Source organism: Grammomys surdaster, unplaced genomic scaffold (genome assembly GCF_004785775.1).
Source record: "Grammomys surdaster isolate TR1022 unplaced genomic scaffold, NIH_TR_1.0 126271, whole genome shotgun sequence".
Classification (NCBI taxonomy): Eukaryota; Metazoa; Chordata; class Mammalia; order Rodentia; family Muridae; genus Grammomys; species Grammomys surdaster.
The window spans coordinates 7,472,933-7,495,048 of record NW_021621071.1 but is presented as its reverse complement, the minus strand read 5'-3'; the positions used below and the strand labels follow the sequence as shown (position 1 = coordinate 7,495,048).

Genomic DNA, 22,116 nt, shown 5'->3' with positions numbered 1-22,116 from the left:
TTGTCCTTTAGCTTACTAACCCAGTGTGGAAGACAGCCTCCTCGGCTGGAGAGATGGCTCAGTAGTTAAGAGCACTGGCTGCTCTTCCAGAGGTCCTGAGTTCAATTCCCAATAACCACATGGTGGCTCACAACCATCTGTAATGGGACCCGATGCCCTCTTCTGGTATGTCTGAAGACAGCGACAGTGTACTCATATACATAAAATAAATAAATAAATCTTAAAAAAAAATAGGAGAGCCTCCTCCTGGCTGTCTCTGTAAGAGTCTCCTTCTGTCTGCCTTCAGATCAAGATGTAGCACCATGTCTGCCTGGATGCTGTCATGTTCCCACCATGATGATAATGGACTGAACCTCTGAACCTGTAAGCCAGCCCCAGTTAAATGTTGTCCATATAAGAGTTGCCTTGGTCATGGTGTCTCTTCACAGCAATGGAAACCGTAACTAAGACAATTTCTAAAGAAGGGTAAGACCCATTGCCTGAGATACGTTAGCAATGTTGCTTTTTAGTAAAACCCGAATTGAAAATGTTTTCTGTTCCAAAAGACCTAAGAGGAACATGGTGGGGCCTCATCCTCAGAGTAATCCCTCTGCCACCAGGTCAGGTCACCCCTGTCTCCAGCTCCTAGTGGCTCCAGAGGAGAGGGCAGAATACACAAGGCCTCAAGTTCAGAGTAATAGATTTCTTTAATAGGCCCGCAGAGCCCACAGCTACAGCCATGAGCTGGGACATAAAAGGCATTCCCGGTGTGTCAGATCCCCACTCGGGACACACGGAAGCTTTCTCTGCCACCCCTCCACCCTAGATCAGTTCTCAGCATTCCTTAAAGACTCCGGATGAACCAGAGAGACTGGGTTTGATGGGACACAGTGACTCCCCAGAGACAAATGTCAAAAGTTGTCAAAGAGCACAGGAAGGGCTAGCATAGCTGGGCGGGCAGGGCAGAGACCCCTGCTCCTCTCTGGAAGTTTTGGATCTGATGATTCCTGAGCAGCAGGAACCTCTGAAACCCCAGGAAGTCAACAACTAACTTCTTGGGGCCCTTGATCCGTAGACTAGATACCAAAGGAAAAGGATGTCTGGGCTGCTGTGTGTAACACAGCTGTGTGTAAAAACAGTTTTGAAAAGACTCCCAGCAACAAAGGTTTTTAAAGAAGTGGTCCACTATGATTAAAGACAAAACAAAACAACATGGTTGGATTGTTCCTTACTCACCCCAAATCAGGTTCCTTTCTTGCAAGCATGCATTTGCATTTTAACTTGGGGTGCAAGAAACATTCTCTCAGCAGGACGGGTTGGGCTACGTGCTTGGCAAGGGCTGGCTGTGTGTGTCACAAAGGGTGGGGCTAGGTCCTATGGAACCAGAGCTTGAGGAGGTTAAGTCAGGTCAAGAGGTTCAGCATTGACTAGCACATCCCATTCCAGCTATTGCCAATTGCGAATGATTTGGCAACCAGCAAGTTCTTCCTGCCATGTGTACTGACTGAAATTCCTAAAAGCTAAACGCACCGTAGATAAGAGTGCTTTATACATTCCCTGTCAACTTCCTTCGCTGTGATACTGGGAGCTACCAACCCTTCCTCAGTTGTGTGGCGTCCTGGGACATAGAAAACACTCAAAGTATCCAGAAGAAACACAGAGAGGAAGAAGACACCCTCTCCAGCCCTGCTGTGCTTGCTGATTGGTTCTCTGTCAACTTGATACAAGCTAACTTCAACCCGGGAAAAGGAAACCTGAGATGAGTTAAGTGCCTCCATTAGGCGGGTCTGTAGGCAAGTCTGCAGGGCATTTCCTTGATTAATGATTGACATGAGAGGGCCCAGCCCACTGTGGGTGGAGCTAACTCCTAGGTAAGTGGTCTTGGGAAGTATGAGATACAGAAGCTGCGCGCTACAGAAAGCAGTAAGCGGGTTTTCCTTCATGGTCTCTGCTTCAGTTCCCGCCCTGACTTTCCTAAGTGACCTGAAATAAACCTCGTTCCCCACAAGTTGCTTTTGGTCATGGTCATTATCATTGCGAGAGAAAGCAAACTGGGACGCCAGCCATTTTTTTGTTGTTGTTAAGAGTGGTAACAATGGTATTTTGCATAACAAAATAAAAACAGCGTTCATCTCCTCTAATCTGGAAAAAGGCCATACTAAGAAGTGTGGCGATCCCGTGATGGGTTAGAAAGAACACCGGGCATCTACACTTGAATCCTGAAAGCACTGGAACTCCGACAGACAGCGTCAAAGGCCACATTCCCGGGCTGCAGCAACAGCCCAGGGACGAAGTGCTTCCCTAGAAAGCATGAGGTCTGGGGTTCCGTCCCCTGCGCCATAAACGAGTAAGTAAATTAAAATTGAAAATTAAAAACTAAAAAAGCTAGATGCTGGGAGTCTGGACAGCTATTTGATGTCTTCTCGTTGTTTTGAGTTCAAGTACAAGGCTCCCGCTGGATTTCCTAAATGCGGACAGGAGATGGGAAACCAACCCAGAAGGGGCCCGAGGGACGGGCTGGAGGCAGCATAGAGAGAGCCCCAACACAAAAGCAGCCCTGCTTACTCTCTCAGGGGACCCAATGTATAGTCATGTGATTTGACGCTGTTAGAACTGGCTCCCTAAACTTCCTCTCCGGCCTTTGCTGCTCAACTACGAAGCGTGGTCCTCGTCCAGGCTTTTTTGTCGGTGTTGGGTGACACAGACCTGAGGGGAAGTTTCTCTCAGACATCCATGCCGGGTACTTACCTCATCCCCGTGCATATTCGCCACGTATTTGAATTCTGGAATCCCGACTCTGTGTTCCCTTGGAGACTGCCCCACAACGAGGACCCACAGGTTTCTACCTTCACAGGGAAGAAGGAAAGAAAAAAAAATAAGTTATCTCGTAAAAATGGCAAATAAACTCTGAATGGGAAGAGAAGGACAGACACGTCTCCCTCGCGGCGACTTTACGATTTCACGGTGACTTACGTTCCTGCGACTAACGTTTTCATGCTTCAAACGCTCGTTATTCAGAGTGAAAGGAAACTCTACCCAATAGAAATATTTCTTATTCTAGAACGTACTGGAATAGATCAGAATACTAGGTTACACTGATCTTACTTTCCAAAGTGTTTATATACAGTGTGCTGGGATCTTAGCATAGGAACAACCTTGCTAAAACATAAAATTATACAGGGAAATCACAGTTAGTTGATGGTTACCTGAAAGGGTGCTACGTATGTAAGTAAAAAAAAAAAAAGTAAAAACAGAAAGAACAACAAAACTTGCAATTCAGGAGGGAGATTATTTTTTTAAGTAACAAATCGTAGGTCTTGTATTCAAGACCTGATGTGGCAGACCCTGGCTGTACCTTCTGTGTTCTGTTTTTCCAGTGATGGGGAATTCAGCCCAAGGCTCTGCATCCCAGGAAGGCATGTGCTTTGCCCTGAGGTCCACTGAGGTAATCCCCAATTAATCCTCTCTGTGGCCCTTAAAGCTTTGTTAATTTCTATTTTATGTGTATGAATGTTTGCTTGCATGTATGTAGGTACACATGTATGCATGTATATCTCTAGTCTGCCTGGTGCCTGAGGAAGTCAGAGGAAGGTTTTGAACCCCTGGAACAGGAATTACAGATGGTATCGAGCTGCCATGTGCATGCTGGGAATTGTACCCCAGTCCTTTGGAAGAGCCCCAAGTGTTCTTAACCACTGAGCCATCTCTCCAGCCCCTCTCTTTAGTGTTTTGAGCCTAGGCTGGCCTCAAACTAACTGGTCTTCTACTGAAGCCTCCCAAGCGCTAGGGTGACAGGCATGCCTGCCATGCCTGGCATTGGCTGCACCTTTGATACTGTTGAGTTCTGTGCCAGAAACCACAGCCCAACCTAACAATGCCAAGGAAAGCTTGCAGGTCCCCTTTTGGCCACAGACAGCGAGTCAGGCAAGCAAGGGCAAAAACAAGATCACCGAGGCCGCGCTCGGGGCAAGCATTACAGCGGGCGCTCCACTTTAAGTAATCTTAAATGTTTTCTGGTCATGAACCACTGAGATGGACTGCCAATCAAACTTTACAATGGAGGCAATAGTATGCAATCTTCTGTGATCTCACAGCCAATAAGAGGCTCCTATCTGATTCCCAGAGTGAAGAGTTAAATCCTGTGGCCTAATTGACTCCAATTCCAGTACTTCTACCAACAAAAGACTTGTCTTTCAAGGGGTTTAATTTCCAAGCTGGTGATCAAGTTAAGAAGTCAAGCCAGGCATGGTGGTGTATGGTTGAAATCTTAGCACTCAGGAGACTGAGGCAGGAGAATGGCCATGAATTCAGGGACAGTCTGAGCTACAGAAGCAAGTACCAGAGAAGCCAAGGTTATACAGTGAAGCACTGTTTTAACTCCCTATTCTACCAATAAACCCAAATTAAGAAGTTCCTTTTGATTTTAAAACTGTCTTGCTCTTTTAATACAGTCTCAGAGGTTGATTCCCCAGCTTTTCAGAGTTCTCATTCGTTCATTCATTCATTCATTCAACTTGTTGAAGACAAGTCACCTACTCTACAGAGCATATAGGTAAGTCATACTCTATGTCATGGGGTACTGGGAATTAAGTCCAACATGCTAAGCCTGTGTTCTCCTACTGAATTATGCCTGCAGCCCCTAAAATTTTTGATCTAGTGAAGAAAGCAATATGTAAATATAATCACACCTATATGGCATAGGTAACAATAGAGAGGTGTGTAGGGTCCTGTTGTTTGTGTGGAATCGAAGAAGAAATGGTTAACTTCTCCCTGCAGCAGACAGTAGGAAACAGGTAACACACTCTTCAGAGACGGGGCTTCACACACGATGCTTCTGAACAGGGTTCCAGAGCATGACTCTGGGTTGGCTGTGTGGAGAGGAACATTCTCCAACTCTTCATTTCTGCACCTGAAATCAGTTTACCAGAATCCCCCTGTCCCTGTTCCCTACGGTACCAACCCTAGTCATTTGGAACTTCAGTCCTACAGAGTTAAAACATTTTTATAGGAAATAAAGTTTTTTCATGAGCTGCTAACCATGGTTCTTTGACTTGGTTCTGGGAAATCCTTTTTCGTAACTATTAATGTTTTCAAAGCCATAGTCTTGTTCCTCATGGACTAGGGGAAAAATATCAGCATCATCTCAACAATATATTTGTCGGCTGTTGTTCATAATTTCAAGTCTATGGACACTGGCTGGTCACATGCAGTTTGGCAGATGACAACAGACGTCTATTGAAATGGAACCCCAATATTATTTAGTTTGGGGGGGGGAGACAAACCAGTCAAGCCTAAAAGTGATAAAATACCATGGGAAACTCAATCCTCCGTTGCCGTGGGTGACCTCTGAGTGAACTGTAAAATAAGAAGCTGACCTTGACCTACTTCAATGGTACCAAGTTGGAGACAGAAAACCAAGCAATCCCCTGAAGAAAGCACAACCCTGTTGGAAACGAGCACCCTCTTAAAGGGCTTCGACTATCCTCTCGACCATCCCTGGTCCTCTAGTGTGAACTTAAGCAAACAAAAGACAAACCATTTGCTTTTAACCGTATAGTTGCCAAGGTAAGAATTCATTTAAGCGAGATCATTCTTTTCCCAGTAAAGTTGGAAATGCTTTATTTCCCAAAGTTCTAGCCAATAACAGGCATGCTCAGGAGATCTGAAGCTAAGCAGGCAAGACAGTTAAAGTGATTACTCTGGGAGCCCGACCCAATTAATCCCTGGAGGGCATGGTGAGAAGTACAAACTAAACCTTTCTCTTTATCACCAAGCAAATGAAACCTGGATTCAAGATATTTCTTGGTTTTTATTCTCTATTTTTTTTTCCAGGGCTCTGTTCCATTTGCTTTGGTGTTCCCAGCTTTCTCTCACTTTGGGCCCACAGGCGACCTTACTGACTTCCACACGGAAGTGCTCCAGAGCTGTGGAATCAGGAATGGCTCTGCTTGCAGAGTCTGGTTGATCCTATTTCCATGTGTTCTTGGCATAGTAGGGCAACCACTAGATTGCCTCTTTTCAAATACTGATAATTCCACAAAAAAGAATTCTAAGAAATGTCTTCCAAAAATTTAACCTCACAGATATTGCACCTTAGAGTTTACACACGGGTGTACAGACACAGACACAGACACAGAGTGGTCATGGAGACTAGATCACAAGCGACACTTGCTTTATCAGCTATGGCTCTTATGACATCAGGGGAGGGGCCCATGTCCTTCAACAGCACACTGAGGCCACCAAGGTTCTGCTCCTTTCTTGATTATGTGTTGCTCACTGAAGAGCCAGCATGCATGGATAGTGTGACCACTGTGGCCAGTTTCCCCTCAAGGCTCAAGAAGAACTCCCTTTCCACTTAACCTCTCTTCTCTCCTGTCATTTCCTCTCCTTTCTTTCTCATCTCCTCCCCTCCCACCATTTTAATTTTTGAAACAGGCTCTCTCTGTGTAGCCCTGGCTGGCTTAGAACTTGCTATGTAGTGACTGAATTTGTAACATTCTTCCTCTGCCTTACCCTGAGGGTGGAGACTAGAGGCTCATGCCACCCGGCCTCCAACATCTTCTCTTCCACAGCTCCACCTCTCCCCAGCCTAGGTTAGATGCTTCCTGTGCAACTCTCCTCCATACTTACTGGACCACAGGGTCTATGAAGGCAAGGGACCATGATTCTCTGTGCATGCAGAACTTAGGACAGTCCTGCCATGTACACTGTAGTAGAGGATCAATAAATATTTGCTGAATTAACAGACAAGCGGCTCAATTAACAAACAAATCAGAGGAGGTCAGCTAGAGCCATGGTCATGCTCTGCCCAGAAATTAGATGGAGGATTTTGGCTTTCCCCCAGTATGATGGAAATCCCTGTGAGCTGCCAACAATGTGCCCACTGGGATGGGCTCTGGAAGGAATTCAATTTCCTAGATCAGTTCCAGAATAGATGGACCTTATTGGAGTGCTTCCATAAGAGAGTGCCAAGGTCCAAAACATACATCTGGTTTCAGGTTAGACTCTGACAGCTGAAGGATGGGGTTTCATCTGCACCCACATCTCTCTCCATGGGTGGAATATTTTTGTATCAGACAAGAGGAACATCAATGCTAGGCTCCATTTTATTTTTTGCTGAACAGGTGATAGTATGGTTTAGAGAGTTTTCATTCCTAAATGAAAGGCCTTTCCATTTTATGTTTTTTAAAAAACAAAGCTAGATGTCAAATCCAGGGCTTTGTGTGTGCTCTACCAAGAATACAAGTGGTCAGCTAGTAGCAAGAATTCTACCTCTGAGCTATTCTTCCATATGAATGTATATTTTTAATTGAATAAGGCAAAGAGAGGGCTGGAGAGATGGCTTAGAGGTTAACAGCATTGGCTGCTTTTCCAGAGGTCCTGCGTTCAATTCCTGGCAACCACATGGTAGCTTACAACCATCTATAATGAGGTCTGGTGCCCCCTTCTGGTGTACAGCATACATGCAGGCAGAACGTTGTATACATAATAAATCTTTAAAACAACAACAAAAAAAGGCAAAGAGAATATCTGGGGATTAATCTGGTTGGGGTGCATTTTCATTTTCTGATTTCAACATGGTTAAGACCCCTAGCACATAGGAGAGTGTGTCCATGTGTCAGGGGCAGCCTTGCTTATACACTGAAGGCCTAAAATGAGCCATAGTCAGCCTAAGTCAGCCTGCTAACACAAAGTCTTGGTCTATATGGAAAAACACTGAACAGATGGCTATAGGATATTGTAAACAAGTAGCCTTGGTGGAAATTTACCAGCCTGGATAGTAGTCATTAGGTCTTGTGGATAGGTGGCCTTGGTGGAGGGTACCAGCTTAGATAGAAACAAGTGACTCATAGGCAGAGTCATAGTGACCTGTTCCCTGAAACTTCACCCAGCCAATACCCTGTTCTGGAAGATATCTGTACTTGCCCTGGACACCTCCACTCCTGCATCATCCCCTTCCCCACATCCTGCATTTTTGTGTTTATAACCCCTGTGTGAAAAAGTAAAAATTACAGATTGATCAGCCTATAGACAAGCCATGTTTCTTTGCCTTTAGCTGTGTCCCCCATCCTCTCTTTCAGGTGATTTCCCCAGACCCTGTTAAATGTCCTGCTGGACTGGGCATCCATGAGTGGCAATCCAAACAGGATCCTGTCTTCTTCATCCGGCTACCCTCTTCTCCCCCCCCCACCATTTGCTCTCCTTCTACGCACAGCAAACTGAAAAATATATATGTAAAACAAGTTTTCAAAAACTAGACACAAAATTGTTACATCTCAACCATCATAATTTCTCTGTTTTTTCCCCTTGTCTTTTTTTTTCTTCATATAGAGACAGAAAACTTGCTTTTAAATACCCAAAGCTAAAAAATAAAAAATAAAAATAAAAATCTCTAGAGGTCTCATACTATAAAAAGCCCTAGTTTTCCTTATTGGTCCCTTGGGGGAGAGATAATAACATAATCTACCTGTCTTTTTTAAAGGACAGGTCAATAATAATGAGAAGTTGGGCATTCTCTTGAAGTGCAAACAAGTATGTAAAGAGATTTCTTAAATGTCCCCTTGATTTTTTTGGTGTCGAGGCTGAACCCAGGGCCTCACATATGCCTAGCACATGCTCTACCACATGTGCTCGACACCTGCAGCCTCTTGGATTTGAAAAGATGCAAGCTCCATGGGGAATGCTACAATGTATCGTCCTCTGGGAGTTCCCTTTTACACAGCAGAAGCATTTTGTTTCAGTGATGTCAGGCAGGTTGGATCCAGGATGTACTAACCAACAGGCCTCCGAAGATACAACATAAAGGACAATGGGCGGGACAACTCAAGGCCCCCGAGGCAGCATAAGATAATGTGGTGATTGACTGGTGGTCAAGATATAAAGCTAGTTAACAGTGGTCACTATGCCAGCTCAGGGCTCCAAAGGATCAGATCCTGTCCTGACTGACAGGATCAGAGTGGTTACTGTTTGACCAGACCTCTTATTTTCTTTTTTTTTTTTTTTTGGTTTTTCGAGACAGGGTTTCTCTGAGTAGCCCTGGCTGTCCTGGAACTCACTCTGTAGACCAGGCTAGCCTCGAACTCTCGAACTCAGAAATCCGCCTGCCTCTGCCTCCCAAGTGCTGGGATTAAAGGCGTGCGCCACCACCGCCCGGCCCAGACCTCTTATTTTCAAGAGTATATGCTTAAAAACAAACAAACTTTTTTTGTTTTGAAATTAAAACAAATCACATCATTTTTCTCCTCCTGCTTCTTCAGAACCTCTAACCCCGCCCCACCCTATTTTAATCTCAAATTCATGGCCTCTTTTTCTTTGACTGCTACTATAATCCTACAATGCTTGTATGTATCTCATCTGATATGTGTACCATACATGATATGTATACCATATCACTTGACATTAGATAACCAACAGGGGGCTCTTCCCTAGGGAAGATTATTTCTCCCATTCTCAGCATTCTTAGGTTGTCTGTAGCTCCTTGACCACCAGTATTGCTCGGTGAGATTCTCCCTTCTAAGTTAGTGTGTCTATTGGCATCATCCTTGTCCAAGTCTCCGCCAGGCAGCCATATTGCCGAGATTTCATGGGTACTGTCTCCCCATCATTTCTAGGAGATGCAATTTCTTCTTTTTTTTAAAAGATGTATTTATTTATTATATATGAGTACACTGTAGCTGTCTTTAGACACACCAGAAGAGGGCATCAGATCTCATTACAGATGGCATGTGGTTGCTGGGATTTGAACTCAGAACCTCTGGAAGTGGAGTCAGTGCTCTTAACCACTGAGCCATCTCTCCAGCCCAAGGAGATGCAATTTCAAAGCAGGTTTTCTGTTCCTCCGGCTCTCACAATCTTTCTGCCCTCTCTTCCGTAATGATCGCCGCCCGAGCCTTGGGTGCAGGATTTGCCGTGGAGATGTATTGGTTGAGGGCTGGGCACCACAGGCTCCCTTGTTCTCTGCATTCTGATTGGTTGTGGTTTTCTCTAATGGTCTCCATCGGTTGCAAAGAGGGGTGTCTTCGATGATGCATGGGTTCCTTGCCTGTTCTGATTAAAATCTCAACTATTATTTGATTACTGCTTGTGTTCTGTGGAACTCTTCTCTTGGGGGATCGCAAGAACCGAGAGACTATCCTTGAAGCTGAGACCAGAAGAAACTGGGGACCTCCCCATGGCAATGAGATTGTGGTCCTTCTAACTCGACTAGTGTTCCTCTCTGCTCTCTCCTCTTCCCCCATCTCTCTCATTACTGTAATGAAGAACAGAGACTTGCATGCCACAGTGCACTTGCAGAGGTCAGAGGGTGTAGTGGGATATCCCACACCTCCCTACATTTTACAATAAAACTTGGTAATTTGGGAGGAGCGAATGTGGGAGGAGCAAGGAGAGGAAGAGGAGGATCAAGGAGAAGAGAGGAGAGAGGTAGCAGCCATGAAGAACTACAGATGCATCAAGAATAGTCCTGAGTAGGGCTGGAGAGATGGCTCAGTGGTTAAGAGCACTGACTGCACTTCCAGAGGTCCTGAGTTCAAATCCCAGCAACCACATGGTGGCTCACAACCATCTGTAATGAGATGTGATGCCCTCTTCTGGTGTATCTGAAGACAGCTACAATGTATTCATATATAATAAATAAATAAATCTTTAAAAAAAAAAAAAAAAAGAATAGTCCTGAGTAACAAATTTTATCTAAGGTTAGGTATTGGGTAACAACTCTAATTGTGTGGGCGTCTTGTTAATTGAGCATTTCCAAATATATAAATAGCAGATAATAATTAAGCTTTAGGGTCTCATTTCTACTGGGTACCGTGTGGATGACGGGTATTATCAGGGGCTCAGTCAAGCTTTGTGGAGACAGCATGGTGGGTTGGCTGATCTAGCCACCACGATGGCATCTCTTAGGTGCCAGGGCCGGTGCTTCTGGCTGGTCTGAGCCACAGTCAAAGCCGAGCAGCTGTGAGAGCACGGCCGCCGCCCTTGGTCTCAGGCCTTGTCTGGTCAGGAGCATGGTGGCTGATTACAAAAACAAGCCAGATTGGGCCATGCTGTTTTAAATATTATCTTCAATAAGAAGGCAACTCTGTGGAGGTGGTCTCCCTCCATCTTTCATGGGTCCCAGAGATGGAGCTCTGGTTTCCATGCTTACATGGCAGTCCCTTTACCTGCTGAGCCATCTCACCAGCTGCACATTGGTGTTCCTATTTCATACCGTGTCTACAGGTGCATACTTCTGTAATTTAGGGGCCATTTCATCCTCCCCCAAAAAAAGTGTGTATTTGGGGTCTGCTTAACCTTGTTGACGCTCATTTCTATTAGAAGAACTTTAACTTGCTAGTTTCCTTGGAAGCAGCCCTGGAGAAGACCCCAACTACTCTTGGGTTCCTTCTCCCTGAGTTTGGGCCATAAAATCTTTCACCCTAATGCCAAGCAAGCCAGTCTTTTTTTTTTTTGTTTGTTTGTTTTTGTTTTTTGAGACGGGGTTTCACTGTGTAGCCCTGGCTGTCCTGGAATTCACTCTGTAGACCAGGCTGGCCTTGAACTCAGAAATCCACCTGCCTCTGCCTCCCAAGTGCTGGGATTAAAGGCGTGCGCCACCACTGCCCGGCCAAGCAAGCCAGTCTTGAAGGCCGGTGTACTCCCAGAACAAGCAGAGAGTCTAAAGTTGCCAAAATGAGTATCCTTCAAGGACCAACCTAGGACATTTGATGGAGTAACAAAGATGGACTTTATTATTATTATTACTATATTTTTCTGGATTTTGTTTTCAGTGCCGAGGAAGGAACCAGGGTCATGTGCATGTTAGGCAGGGCTTCCATCCAAGCCACATCTCCAGCCTTGTTTGTTTTTGAGACATGCTGTACCATTGTGCAGCTCAGACCCACCTGGACCCTGGGACCCTCCTGCCTATCCCACAGTGCTGAGGTTATGGGCATCCATCATCCTGTCTTGTACGCTTCTGACATCTTAATCTCCCTACGGACCACATGTTTGGTAAGGACGTCAAACCTGTATCAGAGTGGCATGCCATCTGCCTCCAAACAGCGACAGCGTCTTTGATCTCTTAGCTACTACGCAGTTAGGCATGGTGTGATGTTCCTGACAGAAGCACTGTTCTAAACCTGAACTGCCAGCCTTGAACCTGCTGTCACTTGTTAGCCATGTGACATGTGACAAGATGCTCTATCTCACTGATCATTTTTTTTTTTAATCTATGCTGTGGGATTAAGAGAATTGACACTCCATGGAGTTGTGCTATGTCACCTAACCCTTCCGATCCTTGAAACACTGCTGAGGAGGTGACTCAGTGGTATAATACACATCCTTAAGGCTGTGAGTTCGAGTCCCAGCACCCTAAAATGAAATCGACTATAACAAAGGCAGCAAAGCTACAGTAAGCATGTGCTTGTTAAAAAACAAAACCCCCAGGAGCTGGAGTGATGGCTCAGTGGTTAAGAACACTAACTGCTCTTCTAAAGGTCCTGAGTTAAATTCCCAGCAACAATGTGGTGGCTTGCAATCATCCGTAAGGGTACCAGTGCCCTCTTCTGGTGTGTCTAAAGACAGCGATAGTGTACTCATACACATAAAATAAATAATTAAACCTATTAAAAAAACAAAAACAAAAACAAGACAAACCCAGATAGTGCCTCAGAGCAATTGAGGCAAGATATCTAATATAAACAGTGTCTAAATCATATGATGGAGACCCTGGCCAGCAGTCAGCAGAGCCATGTGTGTTCCAGGAAATCTGTCATTCAGTTTGAATAGACCAACACTCACTGAAGTGCACAAAAAAGGAAAACAGAAGGGGCTGTTCTTTAAAAAAAAAGTGCCCTTCCGAAGGCCTTAACAAAAACAAATATTGCAAAATATTTCACACCACTTGGTATCAACTGAATTTACACTTAAACTCATTCATAACTTCCAGGGCATGATGCCCAGCCTAAGAGGTGAGCACATGCCACCACGAGGGCAGGGCCGGAAGATAAGTCACCTTTGTCAGCTGTGTTGGACCATTAACCAGAAACATCTTACACAACACTTTCTCACATGGCCTGCTTCTGAAGGGATTGAGGTGACCATGTGGACTTAACGATAACAATGCTAATGAAGCTGGAAGCTATGTTAAGCATCTCTATTCAGGGGCCCTTGGCCCCTGTGGAGAGACTACCAGGCATCAGTGAATAGGGTAAGCTGAGGGCTTGTGGATAGGAGGTGGCACATTAGGAGTCATTAGGAAAGTTGGGTCAATATGAACAGGTCAACGTGGACACAGAGCAAAGGGACTGTCCCAGATTATGAGGCTGGAGAGATGGCTCATGGGGGAAGAGCAGTGCTTTTCCAGAGGTCTTCCATTGTCTAGACCCACATGGCTACACATGACTGTCTGAACTCCAATTCCAGGACATCCAACAGGCTCTTCTGGTCTCCGTATGGCATGCACATAGTGGTACATGGACATACATATCGGCAAAATACCCATAAAATTAAAACAAAAAATAATCCAGAGAGAAAAAAGTTACAAACAGCATTGTTGGAGCCACAGAAACCGTTAGTGATGCAGTAGTATGCTGTTTGCTAGCATTGGGCTATTATAGTATGTTTCTTAGTTTAGAGATGATATACTGTGACTAAGTGGAAGTTATATTTAAAAGACACGTGCTGAAGTATTTTGGGGGATGCGAACACTATTTACTATGTCTAATAGTTCAGCAAAATCAATAGTGCTCAGCCAAGCCGTGGTGGTGCACGCCTTTAATTGCAGCAGTCCAGAGGCAGAGGCAGGCGGATTTCTGAGTTTGAAGCCGCCTGGTCTACAGAGTGAGTTTCCAGACAACCAGGGCTACCCAGAGAAACCCTGTCTCAAAAACAAAACAAAACAAAACAAAAAAAATCGGTAAAACTCATTTGAGACAAAGTAAAAAATATTAACATCGGGTGGATCTGTGTGAGGTTGGGCATTTTTGTCTTGTTTCTTAGAGGGCTGAAACATTTCGAAGCAAAAAGCTTGAGGAGTCATGACGGAGAAAAGATAAGTCACAGGCTCGGAGAATATACGTGCATAAGCCATGTCTGATAATCCAGGACACAGAAAGAACTCTGGAAACTTGACATGAAGAAATCCAATCACTCGGCAGGTAACATGGCACATTCCTACAAATTCCAGACCTTGCAGTCAGAGACAAGAGGATCAGGAGCGCCAGGCTGCTCCTTAGCTACACAGTAAACTTGAAAGCCTGAACTCCATGAGGCCATGCATGAAGGTTTGAGTATGCTTGGCCCAAGGGGTGGCACTATTAGGAGGTGTGGCCTTGTTGGAGTGGGTGTGGCTTTGTTGGAGTAGGTGTGGCCCTGTTGGAGAAGATGTGTCACTGTGGGCGTGGGCTTTAAGACCCTCATCCTAGCTGCCTGGAAGTCAGTCTTCCACTAGCAGCCTTCAGATGAAGATGTAGAACTCTCAGGTCCTCCTGCACCATGCCTGCCTGGATGCTGCCGTGCTCCTGCCTTGATGATAATGGACTGAACCTCTGAACCTGTGAGCCAGCCCCAATGAAATGTTGTCCTTATAAGACTTGCCTTGGTCATGGTGTCTGTTCACAGCAGTAAAACCCTAACTAATACATCATGTCTCAAAATAGAGCAGGTGGATAACAAGTGGGCCAAAGATTTTGTAGATACCTCATCAAGGAAATTACGCATAGGCTAAGTGATTAATATGATAATTAAGTGGGCCCCGTGCAGTAGGGCAATCCCAGCCTCTAGGAGACTAAAGTGGGAGGAGCATCTGATCCCAGGAGCTTGAGATTGATCTGGGCAACATGGCAAGATCCCTATTTCAAAAAGTAAGGTACAACAAAATACAAATAACAACAACAACAAGAAGAACAATAACAACAAAAAGGAATTGGTTAAGTATAGGTGCTGGGTAGCTCTGTCATACCCTCCCACATCTCCCCCAAATGTGGTTCTGATGAGGGGAAAATGTTAGTGGTGTCTACTCTGTAGTTGATGCTTTCACTCTCGTGTGTGGCAGGGCTTCCTGGTACCACTCGAGATGGAAGTGATGGTCACCTTCCTCAGGACAAAGAACCCGAGACTCTGGAAACAAGGCAGGAACCTCATCACTTTTTCCATCCCACAGAAGCAAAGACTGCTGCGTCGGTGACGTCAGACTCAACATTAAACCACTGCTTTCTGGAGAGTTGTGAGTTTATTTTCTTTTGTGTCTGCAAGGGCTTAGATACTGACATCTGTAATAAGCTGCTCTCAGTGTACTAGACAAAACCCACACTTACTTTGGTCATGACTGATCCGACTGTAACTTCAGTGACACCAGCATCAACCTGCAATGGCGACTTTTGCTCTGTATGTCTAACAGAGCAATGCTGCATGCTAAGGCCTTGAACCATCGGCAGGAAGACCCAAGGTGACATGGGCCACTCCCACTGAGGTTTTAGGGTCAGAAAGTCTGCCAGGCCCAACCCAGTAGCTTCATGGTGTAATTAGTTGTATCTCAGATCAGCTTCTGCCTTACGATGTGTTGAGAAATGCCATTTCAGGAGTGAGATGCAGGCGGGCGGCTGCCAGTCAGCCCGCTGAGCTCTGGCGCCCACTCGAGCACGTCTAATGTTTATCTTAGCTTGTACTTATTTCATTAACAATTCACACCCGTCAGTTTCACAAAGGACGGGAGGCAGCCTGGTCATGTGGCTCACTGCTCACTGGCAAGCTGTAGTCAAGAAAGAGTGGGCCACGAGCCAGATCTAAGGCCTACTATTGACTAAGTCAATGGTCTAAGTCAGGCCTCTGGAATGATAAAGAACCCGTGGTAGAAAGTCCCCCATATCATAAGGAATCATTTCAGACGCTATTAACCATGCTAGATTTTCTAATCATGAGCTAAGGGGGTCCTGGTTTATGTCAAATTCACTGGCGTAACCAAAACTTTTATTATTTTGAGACAAGCTCTCACTATGCAGCCTAGGCAGGCCAGACACATGGTGTAGACCAGGCTGGTCTTGAACTCATGCTTCTCCTGACTCCATCTCCTGAGATCACAGGTGTGTGCCACCATGCTTGATTCAGACACAATTTTGTATTGTCCCTTACAGAACTTGGTGGCCAGCCTTTATACCCTCACAGTGACTCTTGCCTCGGTGAAGTGGAAGAGATCTGTGTCCCTGGGTCACAATCAGGATGTCATTGTCGCCTAACCACACCACTCAACCAGATGGTGGTCTGCAAGGACAGGGCAGATGCTTGGGGAGGGGCAGGCAGGAGGATCTATTAGGAGGATCTTGCTCTCCAAGTTAGCAGTGGTCCCCAACAGCCTTCCTAACAGAGCAATGCCAGGTGTGATGGTTTATATATGCTCAGGCCGGAGAGTGGCACTATTAGGAAGTGTGGCCTTGTGGGAGTAGGTGTGTCACTGTGGGCATGGGCTTAAGACCCTCATCCTAAGTGCCTGGAAGTCAGTTTTCCACTAGCAGCCTTCTGATGAAGATGTAGAACTCTCAGCTCCTCCTGCGCCATGCCTGCCTGGATGCTGCCATGCTCCCACCTTGATGATAATAGACTGAACCTCTGAACCTGTAAGCCAGCCCCAATTAAATGTTGTCCTTTATAAGAGTTACCTTGATCATGGTGTCTGTTCACCGCAGTAAAACCCTAACTAAGACACCTGGAGAGACACCGAAGCATCACGCAGAAAGAGACCAGCTCTTAAAACACAGGGATAAGGTATTGTCCAAGCACCATCTATGTATCAAACATGCTTCTAAGTGGGCATGAAAAGGCATGAAGAAGCCCAGAGGGAAGGCTGGGAAACCGTTCAACCACAGCTTTTGCATTTACGTGGAGTGTGAGGGAGACAAAATGGATGAAGGCTAATGTGCTAGCCATATACTCTTGATCCCCACTAATGGAGACATTATCCAACAGAATAATCAGGCCTGGCTTTTTAGCTCTCTTGCGTTTAAAATATGGAAGGGTCTTAAAACATCTCTCATGGGTTGTCATGAAGAGGATCCCAAGAAATCTGCTTGCAGGCATTTTTATGTCGGGCTTCTGCACTAGTGTGCTATTATCTTTCAACTCACGAGTGAAATGATACACGAACAGATATTCTTCAATGTGAGTTTAGTCTTTCTTGGACAATTCTCTGCTTACACAGCCCTGTGTCGGGGGCAAGCAGATCGCTGGTAGCTTCAGTCAGCAGCAGGCCTGTGTGGGCTAATTGATTTTATTAAGTTGTTGGTGGAAGGGGGTACATTGGAGGTCCTTGAGGGGAACGGGCATGATCGTATTTCATGTTTGAAATTCTCTAGGAATAAATTATTATTTTTTTATTATTTATTTATTTATTTATTTTTGTTTTTTTTCGAGACAGGGTTTCTCTGTATAGTCCTGGCTGTCCTGGAACTCACTCTGTAGACCAGGCTGGCCTTGAACTCAGAAATCCGCCTGCCTCTGCCTCCCAAGTGCTGGGATTAAAGGCGTGCGCCACCACCGCCCGGCTAGGAATAAATTTTAAAAACCGAAAAATTCAAAATATATCACGGAGAAATGAAAATTTTAATCTACCTCTGAGAGGCAGAATTAGTATAACACGTCAAGATCCGAAAATTTACACTTTGCCGATTTAGTGTATACAAGTGTCTGTTTTAAGAAAATAAATATGACTTGCACGTTAAGAAAAAGTGGTGACAGAACTAACATTCCAAGGGTTCTTAGAGCAGGGCCTGCACACACAATGGTGAGCAAACATGTTGGTTGGATAGATTGGCTGGGGCCTCCAAACTCAGTGTCCCAGACACTAAGGGTCACAGGGTTCAATGTCAGAGGAAGAAAGTAAGTGTGGCGTGGGCAGGTGAGCCCGGAGAGTCGGACTCAGTCGCCTTTAGAGCATCATCTGCACAGCTTCTGTCCGCTTGTTATTCTTCCTTCTGCTACACTATCTTTCTAGAATCTAAAGAAAATATTAGCTAACATGTTTAAACACCATCACAGATCACTGCCTTTTCGAGGCAGAATGAATGGAAGCAGACAGAGTTAACCTGGGCTGAGATTTTTTTTTTTGAATAGTGTATTATCTCAAGCTCATTTTTTTTGCCCCAGGTGATAGACTGAAGTTCTATTATGACTCAGTCTACTTCCTTCTGACTTGTCATCTGACTCTTGTAAAGCTGTGACATTTCCTTACGCCTCGTGTATTTCCTGAGGTATCTTAGTTCCCGGGACACAAAGGATGCTCTTCTGGCCTCTTGTCCCTACCTGGAGCCATTACAACCTCAATCTACTCCTTGGACCACGGTCTCATTCCCCATCCCTTCCCCTCCTCTCCCCTAGGTGGCGTGCCTTATCCCTCCTCTAGATATCGTTCCTTGCATTTCTTTTCAAACTCCTATGGTCTTTCTGCGTATGAAAGTCACAGATACTTGAGAATGTGAACATTCATTCAAGTATATGCTATGGGATGTGAAATCTGCTGACAAAGCACGCTAAGAGATTCCAGATGGACTTAGGTTGTAAAACCGAGCTATAAAAACACTGGCCTATGTTTATGACCTTGGGGTGAAGGTGACTTCTTAAAATGATACAAGGAATGTAATAGCTTAAAGAGAAAGCCCGGTGAACGGGACCTTCTGCAAATTAGAAAACCTACTCGGGGCAAAGAATATTGAAAACAAAATCCAGTAGACAAGCCACGGAATAGATGAAAATATTTTTTTCTCAATAGGTTAGTGTGACACTTACATTCGGTGACTAGTCATATCTAATTTTTCGCTCTGTTTTTTTTTAAATTAATAATGTAATATGCTATATACCACTGAATCGTACACTTTAAGTAGATACATGATTTTTTTTTAATTAAATATTTTCAGTTGGGAGGCAGAGCAAAGTGGAGCTCTGTGTGTTCCAGGCCAGCCTGGTCTACATAAGAAGTTCCAGGCTAGTTAGAGCTATTCACTGAGATCTTGTCTCAAAAATGAAAATATAGAGTAAAAAAATATGTTTTGCCAGGAGATTCAGTAATCTTAAATTTCCCTTTTTCTCTTCTGTTTAAAACTATGTCAGATTATTCTATTATCCTGCCATTTAATTTGTAAACTAAATTGTTATTCATTAGACAAAGCATTGTGTGTGTGTGTGTGTGAAGAAAAAAAATTTTTTAAAGATAGCTACAGCACAACCAAGCCACGCCCTCTTTACTGGTGAGGATTAGATGGTGTCCAGTCTTCCTCAGATGTCCTGGGTAAGACAAGGGCTAGGTAGAGACTAAAGCCGTACAGGTAAATATTTAGAGGGATTTCTAATAAACTGAAACAGACTTTCTTGTAAGAACATTTGAAAACAATTGCTTTCTTATTAGTTCCTTCCAAAACAGGTCCTTAACATGATTACTGACAAAGCAAAGCAAAGCAAAGCAAAACAAAACAAAACAAAACAAAACAAAACACCAAGGAAATGACAACTGTACTAAACCATGTAACAAAATCTGCCATCTTTGCCATTTTCGGTGTACAAGTTGGTGGTTTTAACCAGATGGCTGTGTCTTTGCAATTGAATCCGGGCAGGGACCCTCCATCCCTCTTTGTAGTCATGCAAAGGTTTCCTTAGGATAGAACGTCCATGATGAGGGACAAAGAGTGGACCAGAAAAATGGGATTGTTTTTCCCTGAAATTACTGTATTCTTTTTCTTCTTCCTTCCTTCCTTCCTTCCTTCCTTCCTTCCTTCCTTCCTTCCTTCCTTCCTTCCTTCTTTCTTTTCTTCCTTCCTCCCTCCCTCCCCTCCTCTTCTCTCTCTCTCTCTCTCTCTTTCTTCTTCTTCTTCTTCTTCTTCTTCTTCTTCTTCTTCTTCTTCTTCTTCTTCTTCTTCTTCTTTTTTTTTTCGAAACAGGGTTTCTCTGCGTCGTCCTGGCTGTCCTGGAACTCACTCTGTAGACCAGGCTGGCCTCGAACTCAGAAATCTGCCTGCCTTTGCCTCCCAAGTGCTGGGATTAAAGGCGTGCGCCACCACTGCTCAGCTGCATTATTATTATTAAATGTGATTTTAAGCCTTTGAATGAGATAGGAATTTTCCACAACAAATGTAAAATGGAAGGGAAAATTACCACCATCACCCCAAGCTGGTCTTCCTGAGTTTAATCAGTGCTGCTAAGCACATAGCCAAGTGTGCACAGCTACTGAAAGTAAAGGATGCTTAGCTACTCAGAAGTGCTCACGTGGAAGATGGCATCGGGACTTATTTTTATTTTATGTATATGGGTATGGGTACTTGTCTGCATGTATGCACGTGTATTACATGCATATCTGGTGCTCACAGAGGCTAGAAGAGGGACCTGGATTGCCCAGAACTGGAGTTACAGATAGTTATAGGCTCCATATAGGTTTTGGGTCTTCTGCAAGGGCAGCAAGTGCTGGTAACTTCTGAGCCACCTCTCCAGCTGCCCTGAGCTCTGTTTGTTTCTTTTCCTTCTCCTCCCGGCACATCCTCCGGCAGTTGGGTATCTTATCTAAAGACACAGCTTTGGTGTTCATTTACTTTTCTAATCCAGACACCATAACTTCACAGGCACCTGTCTTTACTCTGTGCCTGCCCTCAGGTTCCTTTTGTATGCCAGAGATGCTCAGGATGTTGTAACATGTGTGGTCCAGGTCTCAGTGTGTGCTGGCATTTGAGAGCATGAACATGGCTACCCTAAACCTGGAGCTATAGAGTCAAGCTCTGCAGATGTGGCCCTCGAGGCTCCAAACGGCTAGGAACTCGCTTGGGCGGTTTCCTGAACAGCATAGGTCAGTGTGAAGCTGTAGTACTTCATACAATATTTCCTTCTAAGGTGACTGTGCAGGTTCAATGAGATGAAGCAGGCCACTGCCTGGCACAAAAAACCATGTCCTTGGTGAATTCTGAGGGCTTTAAACAGTGCTGTGCTCCAGAGCTGCCAAGGAGCACAACTCATGGGACAGTAAGGATTGTGCACACTTCCACCGTGTCTATGTGCCCACTGTGGTCTCTGCACTCAGTTTGACTGGCTTAGTCCTCTCAACAGTTTATGAAGCAGGGACCGTTATACCCACTTTGTAAGAGAGGCAGCAGACACAGGGAGGGGAAGACACCTGGGCATACTCACTGTAACTCAGCTGCAGAGCCTGGCTTTGAACCCAGCCTATTAGTAAGGTCTGTATTTTTTTTTTAAATTGGATATTTTATTTACATTTCAGATATTATCCTCTTACCCCATTTTCCCCCTCATCCAGGAACCCCTTATCCTATCCCCCCTCCTCCTGCTTCTATGAGGATGTACCCCCACACCCCCACTCCTACCTCCCCACCCTCGAATTCCCCCACACTCGGCGTCCAGCCTTCATGGGACCAAGGATCTCTTCTCCCACCTATGCCCGACAAGGCCATCCTCCCTTACATATACAGCTGGAGCCATGGGTCCCTTCCTACGTGCTCTGAGGCTGGTGGTTTAGGCCCTGGGAGCTCTGGTTGGTTGATACTGTTGCTTTCCCTGTCCTTCTTAGAAGGAATAACAAAATACTCAAGGGAGCAAATATGGAGACAAAGTGTGGGACAGAAACTGAAGGAGGGGCTGTCTGGAGACTGTTCCACCTGGGTATCCATCCCATGTGCAGTCACCAAAGGCAGATGCTGATGTGGATGTCAGGAAGTGCATGCTGACAGAAGCCTGATATAGCTGTCTCCTTAGAGGTCTGCCAGAGTCTGACATACAGAGGCAGACACTCACAGCTAACCATTGAACTGATCATGGGGTTCTCAATGGAGGAGTTAGAAGTCTGAAGGTCTGTATTCTTAGCCACTGCTAACCCCCTTACAGTCTATAAACACACTAACAGCTGCTCCCCTTATTCTGAGAGTTTCCCAGTTCCAATAACTGATACGAAGATCTCTTTCTACATTTTCAAAACTTAAGATCTGACAGTGTGGGGACAAATCTCCACAGTGCAGGGCTTGCCTGGCTCACAGAAAGCCCTAGTTACACAGGCAAATAGAATCAAGATGAGTTTGCCAGTTGTTTTCATTCATATGCCTGAACTAGTTCAGAAGCCGCTTTCTCTCTCTCTCTCTCTCTCTCTCTCTCTCTCTCTCTCTCTCTCTCCCTCTCTCT

The 22,116-nt window shown here is 45.0% G+C and overlaps 1 protein-coding gene across 1 annotated transcript in view; it reads right to left on the bottom strand.

The window, feature by feature from the left end:
- Positions 1-22,116, bottom strand: part of Cpm (carboxypeptidase M) — a 55,406-nt gene that overhangs the window by 19,872 nt on the left and 13,418 nt on the right. The window contains exon 2 of the mRNA XM_028759111.1: positions 2,728-2,825. Within this exon, the coding sequence (XP_028614944.1) occupies positions 2,728-2,825 (98 nt within the window). The remainder of the gene's footprint in view (positions 1-2,727; positions 2,826-22,116) is intronic.